The sequence below is a fragment of the Oncorhynchus masou genome, chromosome 12 (genome assembly GCF_036934945.1).
Source record: "Oncorhynchus masou masou isolate Uvic2021 chromosome 12, UVic_Omas_1.1, whole genome shotgun sequence".
NCBI classification, from domain to species: Eukaryota; Metazoa; Chordata; class Actinopteri; order Salmoniformes; family Salmonidae; genus Oncorhynchus; species Oncorhynchus masou.
In genome coordinates, this window is record NC_088223.1 from 31311817 (window position 1) to 31332930 (window position 21114).

The 21114-nt window shown below is 45.1% G+C and overlaps 1 protein-coding gene across 1 annotated transcript in view; it reads left to right on the forward strand.

Moving 5' to 3' along the window:
• The first annotated feature begins 9862 nt into the window (after positions 1-9862).
• The window catches only part of LOC135549845 (protein Jumonji-like), a 93187-nt gene continuing 81935 nt past the window's right edge, over positions 9863-21114 (forward strand). The window contains 1 exon segment of the mRNA XM_064980184.1: positions 9863-10381. Coding sequence (XP_064836256.1) covers positions 10337-10381 — 45 coding nt within the window. The 5' untranslated portion in view covers positions 9863-10336.

Consider the following 21114-nt stretch of genomic DNA (forward strand, 5'->3'; position numbering starts at 1 on the left):
CCATGACCCAGAAACCGATAGTTGGTCGAGGAGTGTGTCAATTCGTTAGTAGGCAAACGGAAGACGGTCCTCCCCTCCTCGATAGGCTCCGTTTGGTGAAGAAGCACAAGTGTAGTTTTGAAATCTGCCACATCCCCTTTGAATCAGCTGTTGCTTTCTCAGGGGAGAAAAGCATGCAAACATTTAAAAGCGATATGCTACTCACCCTTTTATATTTCAAATGTCTTCCGCAACTAGCTACATTTGTTTTGGGATTCCACCCTGCAAACAAGCGCATTTTCGGCAACTTTAACTCTCCTCGCCACCTCTCCTCAATTACCTTTGACCTTTTTCCAAAGTTCGGTGAGAGTTGAGACGCAGAAGTTGAGCGAATCTAATTGAGAAAAGGCCCGTGTCTTGGTTTTCCTTGTCGTATCTCTGTGTCCAGATCAGTACTTCTCCTCCTCTTCCTCTCGCCACCTCTCCTCGCCCACACTAGTATGGAGCGCAGAGCCTCTGTGGAATGTACACTTTTTGGGTTCTTCGGCTGTCCCCAAAAGGAGAACCCTTTGAAGAACCTGGTAACTACGTCAGAGGGGTTGCTGAACAGACAGGCTGCTGAGCGTAACGATCATCATCAGAGAAATGAGGCTCTTTAGAAAGTGTTGTTATGAACCTTTCTAGCTGTTAAGACCGTTGGGCTAGTAACCAAAGGGCTGTCGGTTCGAATCCCTGCGCTGACAACGTGAGCAAGGCACTTAACCCTAATTGCTCCTGTCAGTCGCTCTGGATAAGAGCGTCTGCTAAATGACTGTAACGTAAAATCCCAATCTCATAGTTTATTGTGTGGAAGAGATCGTTTAAGTGCTTATGGTTGTTAATCAACTATAATAACGTGGGAAAAAAAGGCATGAATTTGTATTCAGAGCTTTTCTTCTTCTTCGGGTAAATTTGTGATAAATCCTAATAAATGTGGTATGCTCTGGGATAACAGGTTTGGGATCAGAATTCGTTCAAACTACACAGGGGGAGCTGTGAGCCCACCAGTAGTATGAATATACTGAGACTACAGAGTAACATCTTATGCTGGAGTCACATTTGACAGGCAAATGAGCCTAGCGAAATGTGATAGCTACACAGAGGACTACATAACTACTCTTCAATGTTCAGTTGAGTGGTTCACGCTTCCAATTATGACCATGACGATGGTTATCAGAGCTGTATTCTCATGAAGAGGATGATATGACCAGGGAAGTGCTAGGGAGCCCTTATTACAGAGGTTGACTATAATACACATGTATGACTGTTAGTTACCATCCCACCACACTGACAAGGTCATTGTTATTACTCGGGCGTACATGACAAGTATTTCATAACAAGTGGAGGTTAATGGTCTGAAACGAAGCGTTTGAGAAAAGTAAAAGGTCAGATCGATGAAATGGGGAACACTAAAAAGCCTATTTTATTGAACACAGGCCAGCTATCAGCGTAACATAGGGGAACGTGTTGTTCTACACCTGAACTATCACCACTACCTTTACAACAGGAGTGTATATAGAAGAGCTAGAGAGGATTTGAGAATGACTCGAGATCAACACAAAGAAACAACTTCCTCTCTTTTATCTCTCTCTCTCTCTCTCTCTCTCTCTCTCTCTCTCGCTCTCTCTGTCTCTCTCCCTCTCTCTCTCTCTCTCTCTCGCTCTCTCTGTCTCTCTCCCTCTCCTCGCTCCCCAACCAGCATGTAGTTCTTCAGTTAGTTCAAGTACAATTACAGCCTCTCGGTTTCAAATCAGGCCGCTGTGGAACCAGGATAGACCAACAAGCGGTTGCCTCTGGAACACAACCCTCCTCCAACCCTCCTGTCATTCACAACCCTCCAGGGCTGAGCAACCCTTCATCCCATCAGGAGAGGGACAGGTGTAGCTTAAAGGGAAATGTCACAAATTCATATTCATCATCTCCAGCACCACCCCAACATCAACATATATGAAAATTGTGCATTTCTATGTTTTGTAGTCAAATAAATAGTGGAAGATAAGTGTTTCTAATGACATCATCTGTGTCATTTTAACCAATTATGAGTAGGCATTGCCTAATAATTGGTTGAGGATGTCATTGGGAACACTTAACTTCCTCTATCTTTTCACCACAAAACATAGTAGAAATGCACAACTTTCACATATGATGGTGCTGCGGTGGTGCTGGAGACGATGAACATGAAGTTGAAAATATTTAACATTTCCCTTTTAATGACCAGAGCCCAGGGGAACCAGGGAAATCGCTCCTCAACAGGACCTTCTGTTACAATTGCCTTCTCTTGTCATCATGCAAACCAAGCAGCTAGGACCAGCTCCATAGAAAACACAGGGAATACACCACCATGTCTGTGAAAAGGCTCTATTCTGTACAAACGTTATACAGTAGAGGCTCATTGATGCTCGGAATCCTGGAACAATCTGAACGTATTTGAGCAACACTGATGAAAAATGCCAATTACTTAGTTCCCCAGGTTGATCATTCAGGAGCAATAGCAAAATTCTTTAACGCGATCGAGATCAGGTCGGTTATTCCATCTTTCCCTCTCTGCCCCCCCCCCCCTCTCCCAGACCACCCAGTCAGTCATGTCATTTGGTGCTGTGCTCCCCAGCTGTTCCTGGCCATGGTCCGTTTGTGTTACTTTGTTTCCACATGGCTGAGGTCAGTGGCAGTGGCCTACCTCCCTCTCCCTCTCTCCTCGCTCACTCTTTCTCCTCGCTCGCTCGCTCACTCTCCTTGCTTGCTTTCTCTCTCTCTCTTCCCTCTCTCTCTGCCTGTGATCACAAAGCAGAGGGAGGATGGTCTTTGTGAATGGTGCAGGTGTCCTGGGCATGAAAGGGCCCTCAGGGCCACACGGAGACCCAGGAGATTCAGTCCCTGTGGAGGCCTTTCAGACCCACCTCCCATCTGCAGTGGAGCTTGACCCAGCTGAGTCAGCCAGTCAGTCAGCCGAACACCTTTTGTAGCCACTCTTTACGTGGCTACACTGAGGGTGGCAGGCCTCCCCTGGTCATCACTGAATCATGGCTAAAGACTAATCCACTTCAATCAAACCTCAGAATGTGAGGAAAAGATGTGAATGGGCTCCAACTGCTGAGCGCCAGGAAGACAATGACAACCAGAGTGTACTGTTGAATGGAGCGATCACCGAGAGACAGTGACAGACAGAATATACAAAGTCTCCACATCAGACTGGATCACATGGGGGGCGTCTCCACGCAACGGGTTCAGCTTGACAGAACCAACTCCACATGCGACAGAGTCCCATAGATACAGAATGGAGACAGTGTTCCTAGGAACAGGTCGGGTTGTGGGTTCTCAGGTGAGTCTGTGACAACCAACATTGTCAACATACACAACCGTGGGGCAGCAGCACCCTTGTGGTTGTGTTTAACCAACCAGTAGAGCAGTAGGGTAACTGACATATCAGAGCTTGAACAGTCACACATTCTTTGGATTCTGTTGTTATTGATGTTGTTGTTTACATTGAACCTGGCTTTTCTCTCTTTCTCATTGATGTTTACATTTGAGTCCACCTGATGCAATTACCTAGCATGCATTTAATTCCAGGAGGGATTTAGGAACTCAAGGTGTCCAATTATCCTGCGTGGTAGACTGGGACTCTCAGTCTCTCTGTGGGGGGCTAGGGCCGTAAAATAAATGTTGTTTAGGATCCTGACTGGTCCCAGCAGAGAGGAGTGGGTCAGTGGAGGTTAACCTCCCTTTAATGAGGGTAGGTACAGGATTTCCATTTCAACAGGGTAATTTAATACTAGCGCGACCCTCGGCACGCCACACCATTTAAAACATCGTTTCTCACTCTTTTGTGCAATATTCAACGTCCTCACATGCTCGTAATACTTGAATTTTGCAGCAGCTTGAAAATACCAAATGGTACAAAGCCTCTAATTTACAACCTCCTCCCCTCACCGAGCAGAACAGGGCTGTTCTTCTGCCTGTTTTTGCAGTGGAGACGTAACGTCGTGGGGCAATGAGGAAAGCATCCTCCTATAATAAAAAGAGTAAAAGAAGCCGTGCTATTTATACCACATTCAACGTTAAAACACCACAACAATGTACACTACAGTTCAAAAGTTTTGGGGTCACTTAGAAATGTCCTTGTTTTTGAAAGAAAAGGACATTTTTTTGTCCATTAAAATGACACCAAATTGATCAGAAATACAGTGTAGACATGGTTAATGTTGTAAATGACTGTTGTAGCTGGAAACGGCTGATTTTGATTGAAATATCTACATAGGTGTACAGAGGCCCATTATCAGCAACCATCACTCCAAAGGCACGTTGTGTTAGCTAATCCAAGTTTATAATTTTAAAAGACTAATTGATCATTAGAAAACCCTTTTGCAATTATGTTAGCGCAGCTGAAAACTGTTGTTCTGATTAAAGAGGCAATAAAACTGGCCTTCTTTAGACTAGTTGTGTATCTGGAGCTTCAGCTTTTGTGGGTTCGATTACAGGCTCAAAATAGCCAGAAACAAAGAACTTACTTCTGAAACTCGTCAGTCTATTCATGTTCTGAGAAATGAAGGCTATTCCATGCAACAAATTGCCAAGAAACTGAAGATCTCGTACAACACTGTGTACTACTCCCTTCACAGAACAGCTCAAATTGTCTCTAACCTGAATAGAAAGAGTGGGAGGCCCCAGTACACAACTGAGCAAAAGGACAAGTACATTAGAGTGTCTAGTTAGAGAAACAGACGCCTCACAAGTCCTCAACTGGCAGCTTAATTAATTAGCATCCCGGAGTCACCTCTTCACTGTTGACGTTGAGACTGGTGTTTTGCGGGTACTATTTAATGAAGCTGCAAGTAACCAAAAAAATGTTAAACACTCTGAGGTTCAACTCATCCCAAACCATCTCAAATGGGTTGAGGTCAGGTGATTGTGGAGGCCAGGTCATCTGATGCAGCACTCCATCACTCTCCATCTTAGTCAAATAGCCCTTACATAGCCTGGAGGTGTGTTGGGTCATTGTCCTGTTGAAAAACAATTGATAGTCCTACTAAGAACAAACCAGATGGGATGGCGTATCGCTGCAGAATGCTGTGGTAGCCATGCTGGTTAATTGTGCCTTGAATTCTTAATAAATCACTGACAGTGTCACCGGCAAAGCACCCCCACACCATCACACCTCCTCCTCCATGCTTCACTGTGGGAACCACACATGCGGAGATCATCCGTTCACCTACTCTACGTCTCACAAAGATATGGCGGTTGGACTCAAATTTGGACTCATCAGACCAAAGGACAAATTTCCACCGGTCAAATGTCCATTGCTTGTGTTTCTTGGTCCAAGCAAGTCTCTTCTTCTTATTGGTGTCCTTTAGTAGTTGTTTCTTTGCAGCAATTCAACCATGAAGGCCTGATTCACACAGTCTCCTCTGAACATTTGATGTTTAGATGTGTCTGTTACTTGAACTCTGTGAAGCATTTATTTGGGCTGGAATTTCTGACGCTGGTAACTTGAACGAACTTATCGTCTGCAGCAGAGGTAACTCTGGGTCTTCCTTTCCTGTGGTGGTCCTCATGAGAGCCAGTTTCATCATAGCGCTTGATGGTTTTTGCGACTGACTGACCTTCATGTCTTAAAGTAATGATGGACTGTCCATTCCCGTTGCTTATTTGAGCTGTTCTTGCCATAATATGGACTTGATCTTTTACCAAATACAGCTATCTTCTGTATACCACCCCTACCTTGTCACAACACAACTGATTGGCTCAAACGCATTAAGAAGTAAAGAAATTCCACAAATGAACTTTTAACAAGGCACACCTGTTAATTGATTGAGAGAATGCCAAGAGTGTGCAAAGCTGTCATGAAGGCAAAAGGTGGCTACTTTGAAGAATCTCAAATATAAAATATATTTTGATTTGTGTGACACTTTTTGAGTTACTACATGATTCCATATGGTGTTATTGCATAGTTTTGATGTCTTCACTATTATTTCGACAATGTAGAACATAGTAACAATAAAGAAAAACCCTTGAATGGGTAGGTGTGTCCAAACGTTTGACTGGTACTGTATATAAAAAGATCTTTCAACATGAATTTGGTTTCCCTTTTTTTCAATGGATTATTAGCCTTGCCAAATGAACAGTCTTTTCCCTCCACTGCACCTCCCATTCCTTCCCTCTACTCTGTTACGGGACATCAGTCTGATTAGCACCGTCTGCTCTGTTCAGCCTCACTCACCAATTAAAACCATGGTGAGTGAGAGCTCCAATCGAATCCTGCCCTGGTCTGACTGCCCCTCCTCCCCACCCCCCAGACCCCCTACCAGAACCCCCACGGCCCATCAGGACACGGTCAGACTCCTCAATCCACCTCCACCTCCACCCCACCTCCCCACCTCAGAGCAGACCTAACACCAAGCAGCCTGTTAAAGGAGGTTTAAACATGTCTGTCTGCTCAGCGTCATGGCCTGCATGGGCCCCTACATCAAGTCTAATTTACCTACAGCTATTAGTGGAGAACATGAGTTTGCAATAGAGGCCAGCAGGAATAGGGAATAGGGGCCAGGCAGCTAAGAAACCCTCTGGTCATGGTCCTCTACTATTTTCCAGGCCCTCTTTAGTCGAGGAGGAATAGAGCATAAGCAATTGTAGTGGAAACACTAGCCTGCTTGCTGTGTGGGGGCTAACTCCAAGTCCTTGCACTGCACACAGCACAGTCTGGTTCATTGATTCATTTAGGCTTAAATGTCACTCAACAGGACAGAGCCCCACAGAGTCCCTGGGTGCAGGAGGACATGGAAAAACAGAAAGAACTCACGTCCCAAACATTAACTGAACTATTTATGTCTCTACATCAGGATGCCACATCACTGATGAGTAAATTGATTATTTAAAAATGGATTTATCCCTATACATGAACAAATGGTATTATGCAGTGTAAAGTTTCAGTGTAACAGTTTATAAATATCTTATGGATATTTCATAAATGAGTCATAAAAATGTATAAATATTCAGGCAATCATCAAGACATACCTTATAAATGATCTGATAATGGCTTATAAATGAATAGTATTACACGTGTTACTACCTTACAGTATATGTGAACCCTGTGGTTAACTGGGCCTGGATGCTGATGTGATTTAATCAGACCCATAATATCATGGTAATATCATGTCATCTGCAGCTTTCACTGCGGCTTATTGATCTACCAGATATTGATCCATAGTCTTTACACATTCATGGACAAGTTCATTGCTTTGATCAGTGCGAGCATGGTGCTGAATCTACATCAAACATGCTGGGGAGTGATATCCCATCCTTGATGCAGGACTATAATGAAATCAACATGTTCATGCGCTGGTGTTCATCTGTTCCCTGTAGGGCGCAATTCAGCACCTCGGTTCACTATCATCAGGAAGTGCACCTGATCCATCCCCAGTGGAAATAGACTGATGTTTTTTTTGTTGCTTTAAGAACATTAAAGAGCCAATCCAACAGCAGAAGAGACTTCACCTTACGTTTTTACATGATCTTAGAGACTTGACTTTGCTGCTGTGAGCAACAGAAACAGTACTTACCCACATCACACAGGTCCATGCCAGTGGTGGCTGGTGGCAGTTTAAATGGGGAGGACGGGATCATAGTAATGGCTGGAACGGAATAAATGGAATGGTATCAAACACATCAAACACCTGGTTTCCATGTTTGATACCATTCCATTCACACCATTCCATTCATTATTATGAGCCGTCCTCCCCTCACCAACCTCCTCTGGTCCACACAGTCTTCCCTTCTCACTCTGCATCATCATGTAGGTTTGTCATTTCTCCTGAAAGGTCACTGAGGGGCAAGAGGAACCAGTCAGAAAACAGTCATCACAACTAACCAAGATCCTGCTCATCAGTCCCTCAAGACGCACACACGCACACACAGTTCTGACGACTTCAAAGTAACGCTAAGCCCTGACAGTGTAGGGGCCAGTAGGGATGTTCTGAGTAACAGAAGGCAGCAGAGTTGTTTTTGACTTGAAGTTCAGTAACCTTCCTTCCAGTCGAAAACAGTCATATGCCAAATGTGAACGAAAAAGGGAAAGGGGACACATAGTCAGTTGCACAACCGAATGAATTCAGCAGAAATGTGTCTTCTGCATTTAAACCAACCCCTTTGAATCAGAGAGGTACGAGTGGCTGCCGGTTTGAAAAGCGAGCTCTTTCCAGGGATGGAAGGTGTCGCCGTACTCCTAATTATCCCAATAGGCAAATCAAGAAGATGGAAATACTGCTGTTTTCAAAAATAAAATAAAACATGCTTTTCCGTCAGCATGATAGGCTAGTTAATGCAGCTCATTGGATTCCATTAAAATGCAATGCTTAGCATTGGGGTGAATAGCTACCAGAAGTGTTGTGGAACTAAATGGGCTGTTTTACCAGTCGCTACCTAGCATGAGGATGAAAAAGGCAGTTTAATTAATAACTAGCAGTATTTTAATCTTCTCGCTTTGCTGAATATGATAATTAGGAGTACAGTGACACCTTCTTTTCCTGGATTGAGGTGGGTTTTCAAACCATTTCTCTTCTTGTTCACCGAGATGAAAACATAAAACATATTGGAATATGACCATTTGGACTTGAAGGTTTACTGAACTTAAGTCAAAAACCCTTGGTTAATTGGTTCCCTGGTCACTGCTAAATAACTGTTTTTCAGGAAAGAGATTATGTTTTCCCTTGGTTGTGGGGGTGGTAGATGCCTACAGTATCTTAAAGTGAAGGAAGGATGCTTAGATTCATGATCAGTAGGCTATGATTAATCTACTTAATCTTCTAGTCAACTTTAACATGAAAGGCTCATTTTGAGTCATATGGATGGTGGTAGGTGAATGTGTCACATTTCTAAGCAATGTGGTGACAATTACTGTAACCTCCTACTGTAGCCCAGATCTCATCTGGAGTTAGTTTAGTAGGCTACAACAGAAATCCATTCAATGTTTATTTAAACAGAAATGGTACAAACAACAGGTTGAAGAAGTGAACTATGGTGGCCCAGAGGGTGGTTGTGTATGGTGGTGTGCTGCACCAGTTTTGAGATCTCTAATGGTCACACCCATATTGATCAGGCCAAACCTCACTACACCGTTGGACTTGTAACCGGAAGGTTGCAAGATCGAATCCCAGAGTTGACAAGGTAAAAATCAGTTGTTCTGCCCCTGAACAAGGTAGTTAACCCACTGTTCCTAGCCTGTCATTGAAGATAAGAATTTGTTCTTAACTGACTTGCCTAGTTAAATAAAGGTACAAACAAAAATTGGAGGAAATGTACCTTAAAGGCTGTTAAAAGAACGGTGCACACTGTTTTAGGGAAATGTGTTGTTCAGTAGCATGTTGTCCATGAACGTACAAACCGCCACGCAATGCAGAAAACATTGAACCGAACTGAATGGCAGTGGTGGAAAAAGTACTACATTGTCATTCTTGAGTAAAAGTAATTGGGGGTCCCAAAGCTGGCACAATTGTCCAGAGTCATCCCGGTTTGGCTGGGGTAGGCCTTCATTGAAAATAAGAATGTTGCTAATTTGCACACTAAATATGAATGTGCTCCAGGTCAGCTTTTCACAGGATCGCTCGAGCCACTGAGGAGAAATAGGAAACGAAGTAACTTGTAATTAGCAAAGAACCAGCAAGCCTACACGTGGGGATCCCATTCATTCAAACAAGATAGGCTACTTTATCCCGGATATATTATTCATCTCGCGTTTTGTAAAATCATTTTTACTCGGTGCCTGAAAAACGGCCTTTTAAAGTTGCCGCTGTCCATGGTAACGGATGTGATAGGCTGAACCAGGGGAAGAAAGAAACTCGCCTCGTTTAGAATAGCTGCGGTGCTGGAGTAGTCTACACTCGTCGCCTGATAGTTCCAGCCAAAACGGAACATCGAACCTTTTTTATTTTATTTATTTGGTTCGATTTAAATCCTCTTCTCACACAAGATGTGACTCTTTTCAAAGAACAGACTAATACCTTAGAATATCCATGTCGTTCAGGATAGCTGGGAGAGAGAACGTCAATGGTTTTTCTACGAATGGAAGTTATTTGTTGTGAATTGTTTTGAATATGTTATTCCGAAGTGAGTTTGTTTTTTGTTTGTCTCCGTTCGTCGTGGACCTTTAATTTGGAATCTAACGACGAAATCCAGATCGTCAAGGGAAACCCAAAGCGAGGATTCTACAAAGCCAGAGAGCTCACAGACCGAGGATTTAAATTGTTTGGTGTGCTCCGGGAGAAGCGAGAGTCAAAGAAAGAAATTCATGTGGCCATTCTCTCTTTAGCAAAACATTTTGGATTGCAGAATGAGCAAGGAAAGACCTAAGAGGAATATCATCCAAAAGAAATACGTGAGTAACTACTAGCCTATTATTGTCCGATGTGTAAAATAATTTAACCTTTACAAGTTTGCACGTTCATTTCGCCTGTTTTGAAGAAAATGCATAAACTTCGATCACGGAGTGTGAAGGTTACCATTACACAGCTGTGGCCTATTGGGGCCGAATGTCATTTTTAGATGGTAAAGTTGTAGAATGTGTTATCAATTAGACTTTATTTAAATTGTCGATTTTGCAAAATTTCTTCAACAACAGACAAGACGATTTATTTGATTATTAACTATCCATGGAAGGGCAATGCGCATTCTGGAATCATCTCTGTACAATATAACAAACGACTTGTTGTGTGAGATTGATTGATTAAGTCAGAATTTTCCACAGGAGCTGGCTAATTGTTTTCAGAATGTCTTTGTTTTCTCCCATAGCCCCTTTCAGAGCCATGAAGACACAGCCATATCGCCCATGGCTGATTCCGGGTTCTATACCCCATGCTGAGTAGCCCTATATAAACTGTGTTGTTTATAAATGAACACCTCGTTTTGCAATTGGATATCACAATATTCACTTTATTTATGTTGATGCGACTTGAGAGTACCTGACTAGCACGGTCCGACCATGACGAGTGGACTGTAGCTCTTTAATTTTCTCCGTAGGGGGAGAGCGCAGAAAGGGGGTCAGGCAATTGAACATTTCCGTAGAATTTTCAATAATTTCCAATCTTAGCGGAACGCTCGGGAGGAGTTGCTTGTCTGCGTTTGCTTACTAACATATATATGCAATAAAGTGTCTGATCATTTTAATTTCGCGTAGCACGTCTGTGTGACCTCTGTGAATGGGATATATTGCAGCCTGAGCTTGCTGAGCAAGAATGTTAGATTCTCTGATAGTTTTTTATTTATTATTCGGGTGATCTCCAGTCAATAGTTTTTAAGCAGACGAGAGACCATGGATGCAACTAAACGAAATGTCAGCGGTTAGTTGATTTAAGCGCTAGCTTGTTTATGGTGTAATGTTGAGGTAGTGTTTCAGTCGCATTGCAGAGGTTCATGTGAAGGGGAAGCAAGAAGCGACCATTTTCTTTCTGCGATTACCTAATACCGGCGAATTTGGCAGAAGGGGGCGATATCAATGTTGGTAATTTCAAGGTTTTTACCCTCGGTGTAACCTACAACATTTAAAGTATTTTAAATGGGGGTTTAAAACCGGCGTAAACTAAACAATGGCGTACTCTCAAACGGAGACACTCAGCACATCGCATGGCTGAGTTTAACCCTCACATTACAGCGTGTGTTCTCGTGTGAAGTTTCCTCGCGTGAAAACAATGTGAAGTTATTATGAACCACAATGAATAATACATTTTATTTCAGATGTGCCTTTTTGTTACCATTTAACTAATCTCAAAACATTTTGGCCACGTGTGGCCTGCTGCTGACTAGGCTACTTTGTTTGTGGCCCACGATGCACTGAGAATAATCAAAGTCCAGCATAACTGGCGAGTGTTGCCTTCCCCAAGCGTTCCACTCTAATAACGTGGTTGAAACATTATACCTTTATATTATGAGGTGAAATAATACTTAATTCATGAAGTGTTAAACATCTAGTTTTCAAACTTGATTTAGTCCGTACATTTCCCCATGAGTTTGATACTCCTCCCCAAAATACTCACCTCTTATGGCAATGCTATTAAAGTAATCAATGCATTACATTTCCAACTTTATTTTGGGGCCTGGTGAGATGATTTGACAGTGAAAAAGACATGGGAAAAAATTGCGGCTGAAGTCTAAAATGGTCTATTTTTACATTTTATTCTTAATAACTTGTGTAATTATAGATGTATGCTCATGTGGCTGTGTGTGGAATGGGCCCGCACAGAACATGGTCTTCACATCTGCTGAGGTGCTGCAGCTGGGGTAGAAATCTGCTCCGAACAAACCATGCGAACAACAAAACAACCTGGAGGTGCCCCCCTCTCCTTGGGCCCCCCACTCAGAACGCAACACCCTCCCCCCTCAACAACTCTTGGCCCCTCTGGTTTAACCTCCCCTTAATTAGCGTTAGACAATTATCCATGCTTGGCTTAAGCATGTCCCCTGGAACACTGTGAGTTGTTATTCTCCCCCTTGTGCTCCATCCATGTTATTAAAATTCATCAGTCAGGGAAAAAAAAAACGTAATAAAAGCAAACAAGGTAAGGCAATTACCGCTCCTTTGATAGGACACAAAAGTTAAAACAGCCCCTCTCAAATAACTCTGGTTTCTATGATGGCTGATCACTTTGCCTGGCAATTTGACAGACATTTAGAGGCAAAAACACGTTCTCTCCTTTTCTGGGATTCTATATTTGTATATTCGGTGAATTTGTTGGGGTGGGTTTAGGTCGATTGGGAAGCAGCGTTAGTTCTGTTTGTGGTGTTGTTTAACTGAACATAGCATTGAGAGGAGGTGTGCATTCAGGGCAATCTGTCCTGACAAGGCTGTTCTCCGGCTGTGTGGTGGGATGGAGCCGGGCTGTGTGGTGGGATGGAGCCGGGCTGTGTGGTGGGATGGAGCCGGGCTGTGTGGTGGGATAGAGCCGGGCTGTGTGGTGGGATGGAGCCGGGCTGTGTGGTGGGATGGAGCCGGGCTGTGTGGTGGGATGGAGCCGGGCTGTGTGGTGGGATGGAGCCGGGCTGTGTGGTGGGATGGAGCCGGGCTGTGTGGTGGGATGGAGCCGGGCTGTGTGGTGGGATGGAGCCGGGCTGTGTGGTGGGATGGAGCCGGGCTGTGTGGTGGGATGGAGCCGGGCTGTGTGGTGGGATGGAGCCGGGCTGTGTGGTGGGATGGAGCCGGGCTGTGTGGTGGGATGGAGCCGGGCTGTGTGGTGGGATGGAGCCGGGCTGTGTGGTGGGATGGAGCCGGGCTGTGTGGTGGGATGGAGCCGGGCTGTGTGGTGGGATGGAGCCGGGCTGTGTGGTGGGATGGAGCCGGGCTGTGTGGTGGGATGGAGCCGGGCTGTGTGGTGGGATGGAGCCGGGCTGTGTGGTGGGATGGAGCCGGGCTGTGTGGTGGGATGGAGCCGGGCTGTGTGGTGGGATGGAGCCGGGCTGTGTGGTGGGATGGAGCCGGGCTGTGTGGTGGGATGGAGCCGGGCTGTGTGGTGGGATGGAGCCGGGCTGTGTGGTGGGATGGAGCCGGGCTGTGTGGTGGGATGGAGCCGGGCTGTGTGGCGGGATGGAGCCGGGCTGTGTGGCGGGATGGAGCCGGGCTGTGTGGCGGGATAAGCACAGCTGCTGCAGGGGTCTTTACAAATGTAAAGAAGCTGTCAGTGTTTCATCAGTCGCACAACTGATGAGGGCGAATTTGAAAAATCCACTGCAGTGTGTGGCGCACAAAAAGAGGAAACAAAAATAGAGTGGGGGCCGGGAACGAGGCCTGTAAAGGTTCTGTCCCCTCTCACTCTTCCTCCCCAGTCCTTTAAATGTGGACCTCATGTTCACACACAAGGGTTGTGGACCTGAGCATGAATGTGCTTAATATAACCTTCTGTTTTAATGCAGATGGTTGTTTATTAATTTGTATCCTTAGTTCCTCTCTGAGGAGCCCTGGCACTGTAACTGGGTCAGTGAGGTGCTGTGAGTTAGGGAGGTTATAACAGGAATGTTTCAGATACTTTATCCTTACTCTATACCACTACCCTCCCTCGCACCTTCTCGTCAAGCGTTCTCAGTATTAGCTCTAGTTATATCCTCTCTTATATCGGAAGAACCACTGACACCACAGTACGTGGAGAGCCGTATGTCTTGGAAGGCAGGGAGCTGGTAGACACAGCATTTTGATTCAGTTCTTCTCAGTGTTTTGCTGTCTGCCAACAGACAATGTTCCACTTTACTGCATCGTTACGGGAGCTCCCCAAACTGCCGGTTTTAATTTGGGCCGCCGGTGATCAGCAGCAGCCAGCCCATCGCTTCCTATTCTCCGTTTTCTCTCTCTCTCTCTTCTCTGTCACGATTTTTATAGCAGCTTTACGTCACACACCCTGACCCTCTTACCCTGTCATGTAAATGTGACCTTTCTCTTATCAGCTGTTATCATCTCGGGACATTCTCTGCACACGCCACAGTTCCTCCTTTGTTAGTTAGACCAACCTGTTTATGGGCAAACTACCAGCCAGGATCATGCCTTACTGTACCAGACAGGTGAACACAGTGTAAGGAATGTGCCCTGCTGTGTTGATGTGGGTAATGACTGTCTGTGCGGAGGAGGATGTTTCCCTATGGACTATAATCCTGTCTAAGATATACACTATCGTATGTGCCAATATTCTGAGAGGACAATGTGTCGGACATTGTGCTGTGTTGAAAGACCGTTCAGGATATATAAATAATGTCACTTAAACCATGTGTATTCTGGATCTATATATATATATATATGTGTGTGTGTGTGTGTGTCACGTACACCACATTCTCACTGAATGCACCATTTAATTTTGCTCCATGATTTATGTCGTCCTACTCCTGTGGGTTTGGCCGGACAGCTGGACAGCCCTGAGAGGACACAAGCTGTCTACACAAAGTGTGTGTGTGGCAGCCACAGCTCATCCGTCCAGGATCCCCGAGAAGCTGAATCAACATTTTAGATGTTTTTGGTTTGGCCTTAACATGCTTAAGCTCTGAGGAGGGAGGACACTGGACACTAAGCTGGACAGTATTAGGGAGGCTCCATAGGTTTGACTGGAGGGCAGAACAGGGGCGACTGGACTGTCACTAGAATGGAGGCCATTATGAACAAGAGACCTTAACCTCACCAGCTGAATGGATGAGGTCATGTTTAGAGATCTAGTGAGTCTCTACTGACTGTAAAGCCTAATGGAACCGATGGTGCTGCAGTGTCCTGCCATCCAACCACTAACCTAACAAAGCAGGCCTAGAAAGACACCGGAGAGGAGTCCCCACTTCTGTTCTCTGGCCAAACGGAAGTTAGGTTGAAAATATTGTATCTTTGAAACCTGAAAACATCCACTTTCTACCTCCCCCGCGGGGAAGAGTCCAACCACAGACAGCAGGTCAGTTTTATATGCTCTCGGTCAATCCGGTGTTATCCTCAGATCCCCCCTCTACCACTCGGACTTGTCTTCATCAGGCAGCAGTAAGCCTCCAGGGATAAAGCAATAGAATGGAGCCTTTGATTATATTGATCCGCATTAGACTCTTAATGCCTGTATGGCTACAAGCTGCTCAATGGGAAACGAGTGTTATTTTTAGTGTTATTCAACATGATTTATAAATCATTATAGTCAATGTCTAAATATAGTTTACATTAGACTGTTAGTGCTTAGTGTTATACCTGGTTTATAGGCCTCGTATTTACTCATACAGTATCTGACTGAGTCGTAGTGCACTCATAACACAACTCTTATGTAGTTCTGGGTTTCCTCCAATTTATTCTCTATGAATCATGAGTGATGCAATCAGGGTGATGTTTGTAATGACGCTGTATAATATCTTTGTTTCCTGCCAGAGAGCTCACATGGACCTTTTGGCCACTGCTCTGTGTTAGATTGGCACACTGACTTATCCACAGGTTGTTACATTGTAGTCAGCGTTTCTCAGATGTCACATTTACTGTGACGATGAAGATATCTTTTTACTCTTTCCATTTTTATTTGCAGCCATTTTGAGGCCTTTGAACAAGCCTGGGTCGTTTCTGAAAGATGACCTCCCTCTCAGTGCATGTTAATGCAGCCTTTTCAACATGCATCAGCCCCTTAGAGGACAGGCCTAACTCTGGGTGGCGGCTCCCCTCGGCTTTCTACAGTAATGAGCTTGTCCGAAAGTGGCTACATTGTGTACTTGGCTCACTATAAACTGCTGGAGTAGTTAGGCATTGGCTTTGTGTGAGCTGTGTGCAAAGCGAAAGTGGGCTAGAGTGTGTGGGGCGAGGGGGTGGTGGTCTCTCAAAGGTGGGGAGACAAGAAACAGTTGATTTTATTTTTAGGTCAATGGAGACGAGTTTCAGAGTTAAAGCTCTGTGTGCTCCATCGCCGTGAGAAATGCATTAGTCTCCCGCTCCATCTTGTCTTGTAATAGAATACGGAGTGGGTCTTTTTAAAAAGAGAAAAAAAAATGTAATTCACTCGGTGTCATTACTCAGCCAGGTACAAAGAACTGAGCGACACCATTTCTAGCGGGATCAGCACGAGAGCATAGCGCTACGGAGGTTCTCTCCCGCTTAGCCATAGATTCTCCTCCAAACTGCTGAGGGGTTGGGGCTGTGGCGGTGGGCTCTCACTGCTTTCAGCACTCTTATATTAGTTTAGTGTGTTTATGTATTCATCATCTGTTTGGTGGGAGATCTGTCTCCTTGGTGGTTTCTTCTCACTGCACTCTTTCCCCCATTTTGTTGTTCTCGCTTCAGACTGCCAAAGGAAACGTTGGAAGCTTCCCCAGATAGATGTCATGCAGCTGGAGTCTAAACTGTGAATACCTCGCCTCTCCCTCGCACCATAAACTGGCACCCTGTGCTTTGTCCCTGTGGGTCAGCTATACCCATGAGGCCAGGAGTTTGGTTAGCCACACGGTCTGTCCCTCACAAATAGCATTAGAGCGTTGCTGTTGCCTTGGCGGCCTGAAACATGGAAACATGAAGATGACTCAAAATATGTGATTTCATAAAGCACTTTGACAGATGTTCATTATGACCTAACAGTGAGATTAATTTTTAAAATATAAGAATTTTCAGAAATGTGATTCTCTGTCAAAAGTAATGTCTTTGATCTCCTCTCTGCACAATGGTAACATTTTAATGGCACTTATAGCTGCTAACTTTCCACTAGGCCTCACAGCAGGGTACTGTAGTGTTTGGTACACCCATGGAAGGGAGCCAAAGCCCAGGCTGAAAGGCTGGCCCTGCCCCCTGGCCCTGGATCAAATAACAGGCCCAAAGGCAGAACTAAAACACAACCTGTGACAGTCAGAGCAAACTAAAGAGGATAGAAATAATTAAATTGGGCACTGTCGTAGCTAATGACCGAGCCGGTTCTGGAAACTGATTTTAATTACTTCATGGAGTAAATGTAGCTCATGACAGATTCATACATTGTAGACGCAGAGAACAAAGCCTGGCTTAAATCCCATTCCATAAGTAATTTACAGCTGATTTACACTACAGCCATTAGGGCCAATAGATGTCCATCTCGGCCTACAGTATAATCTGACAGAGCAGAGTATGAGATTAGTAATGGTTCAGTTGGTCATCCTAAAGTTCAACCCAAACCAACTCTGCCATGTAATGTAAACTGAATCTGGAAGTCACCCTAACGACAGGGTAACCATAGTGACCAGAAGTTTATCTTTTTTTATACACCGTGCCATCAGAGGGGGCCTAACCACTCCGTTACTATAGCAACTGCTGGAGTGGGGCAGAACGGAGCGTCTGTCTGTTTCAGACTTGACACTCAAGTGTCTGAACATAGTGGAGAGCCGAAGTTAGATTAAAGTATCCCTGCACAGAATGTACTGAGTGGTGGTTGTATAACCGGCTGAGAGGCATGACTTACTGTGGTGTGAAATGTGTGGCAATTTACACTCCTCTGGTGCTCCAAGCATTTCACACAGCAATAACTAAGGCATTGTCTGACAGAACGAGCTGTATCAGGCCTATCCCTTTAATAGCATACTATTGTATTTTGAATGAAACCATTACCTGCTATTGTAAAACAGAGTTCCACTGAAATCAACTGTGGCATTTACTCCTATCAGCCATTGTTGACACATTTACTTGACTACCTGAATGGAGATTGAGTGGAGGAGCGGCAGCCATTTGGTTTCCTCTGGCTTACTATTGAATGGTCTTACTGGCTTAGTGCTCAGACATAGTGGAGTGGAACCACCGGTAGACTCTCCTCCTTCAAGGTTGGCCGAGTACCTTGATCACTGGACAATCTGCCAGACCCGCTGACTGAGGCAGCAGCCATGATTTGGTGTCGGGCTTTGTGTGACTGACATGGCCTGATGGGACAGGTGTGTGACTGGCTCTCTTGTTTACTGTGACGTTGGCAGAGGATCCTGTAAGGGGTGACAGGGTTGTCTGTGTCCGAGACGAAGTACATTTTTTCACCTCCAGCAGGATCCCGTTTGAGCTCAATTACCAACAAGCGCGGGGGGGGACGAGGTACGAGTCAAACCAGCTGCTCCTCTCTGTACAGTCTCTAATCTGCTGGAGATCCTTCCCTCCTCCCTCTGTATCGCACCGTTTCTCATACATCATCATAATGTTCTGCGCGTGGATCCAGAGTATGCCGCCTCACCGTAACACCTACCCCTGTAACCCCTTCCCTGGGCCTCTTCTCTCCTGCAGTCCCCAGGCTGCCGCAGGGTTCTTTGTGAGGCAACGGGCCAAGCTGTGAGGTGAAAATCACTTCTTAATTGCCCGTTTTCTGCAGCTCTGTGCCAGAGAGGGGCTTTAGTGTTGTGAGCCCCGAACATCCTGAACAGCTCCGCTAAACACCTGGCTTTGTGTTGATAGCAGGCTGGCCCACTGTAATCTACAGTCATATGGCCCTGCACTCTGAATGGCCACTTTCATCATGTTTTCTTTTTTTTTGCTTGCGTTACAAATGTAAAAAGCAGATCAAACATCCTTCTTCCCAATGACGTTTATACAGTGTGAGAATTGCCATAACAATCTGAGATACCAGAAATTTGTCCATGCTATGCTGCCGTGGAATGGCCCTTTAAAAAAAAAGTGTGTGTGTGTGTGTGTGTGTGTGTATATACACACACATATATGTATTTGTTTTGCTATTAGATCCACCTCAGTCTTGTTCTATGTTCATGACATTGTGGGAGCCCATATGCAGTACCACAGTGCAGAGCCAGACTGGGGCCCCTCTGTGGTCAGCCAACTGTGTGTGTTCTGCTGCGGTCGCCACCATTACCAGCAGAGTAACGGCTAATCTTATCTACCTGACAGTTAGCATTACACTCAGCCTTCTCTCCTGCTGCCATCTCTTTTGAGCGTCACTCTACAGTTCAGCCACACTGTCCCCTTGCCCCATCTTCCGACCAGGCTGCTCATTGTCTCAGATGAAAGAGTGCTTTAATTACAGAGTTGAAGTTTCTCCCTCCAAGTCAAACTGGCCTGTAAAGTCCAGGCCAGCTAATCGCTAGGCGCTTGTATCGGTCACCCACAGCGTGTCCTGTCGGTACACTGGGCCTGCTGCAAGGAGTGCGGAGCTTATAGCTCCAGTAAACCACATGAAAACCTCTCCACTTAATTTGTCTTGGCCCTGATATCCACTGACCTGAGTTGTTTTCCTCCAGCTAACAACTAGAGCAGTGTAGTGCGACTACAACGTAACATAATCATTTAATCTCCCAGCATCTGGTAGGCGACTCTGCTCTCTGAAATCCATCCACCAGTGGTTTTATGGGGCATGAATCTGTTGAAGCCATGGCTGCTGCTGCTGCTGGCTGACTCGCTCTTTTCTCCTGTTGGAAATAACTTCTCTCCATCAGAAATATTAGTCCTTTTATTATGGGTCATTTTCAGGCCTGCTTTTTTTGAGCATCTGAAAAGGAGAACGACTTGTGAGTTAAAGTGAAAATGGTTGAAATGTGAGGGTCATATGGCGGGACTATATTGCGTAACTGTAGTGCCGAGAAAAAAACAAATGACATTTTCTGCTGCTGTTCTTTTGGTTCCTGTAACATGGCTGGTAGGTTGGTTAGGGGTTGGTTAGGGGTTAAGCACAGCATTTGTATACTGTGAACCCTCTGACCCTGATTGGGCGTTTTACAGATGGGACAAAGCAGCTTAGCGCCTCGGCTCAGTCAGGGCCTGCCGCCTCACGCTCGCGTCAACACAGCTCCTCAACCGCCATGATGGCGCAGTGATTGTGCATGATTGGAGCTGCAGAATGCTCCTCTGTTTTTGTGGTAAGAGTAACCCTCCCACTACCCCGCCCCTCTGCCTCTCTGAGACACGTTTTCCCCGCTGCTAATTGGCTGTGCTGCATGGCTCTCCCTGGCTGTCAATCTCTCTGCTTGGTTGTGAGAAACGGCTACAGAGCTATGCCCTGTTCTGTCTGTCCTAAATCCACAGGACTGTGATGCGGCCCTCCACACATGCATGGGACAACCACCTACCTTGCCCTGTCCAACTCACTCCAGAGAAACTGAAAGTCTCTTCAGTCCATGCCACTGCAATGGATATTTGAGTTTGACTATACTCAGTTTATGATGTATTGGGGCTGGTTACTTGTCTTTCATTTTAGAAATGTCTCAGTGTTGATATTATACTGAACAAAAATAATAAATGCAATAATTTCAATGATTTTACTGAGTTACAGTTCATATGAGGAAATTAGTTCATTGAAATAAATTCTTTGACCCCTAATCTATGGATTTCACATGACTCTACAGGGGTGCAGCCAGGAGTGGGCATAATCCCATCCACTTGGGAGCTAGGCCAGCCAATTCAAATAGTTTTCCCCCATATATGCCACACCCTATTACAGACAGAAAAACTCCTAAGTTTCATCAGCTGTCCGGGTGGCTGGTCTCAGACGATCCTGCAGGTGAAGAAGCCGGATGTGGAGGTCCTGAGCTGGCGTATTTACACGTGGTTGTGAGGCCGGTTGGACGTACTGCCAAATTCTCAAAAATTGTGTTGGAGGTGGCTTATGGTAGAGAAATTAACATTAAATTAACCGGCAACGGCTCTGGTGGACATTCCTGCAGTCAGCATGCAAATTGTACGCTCCTTCA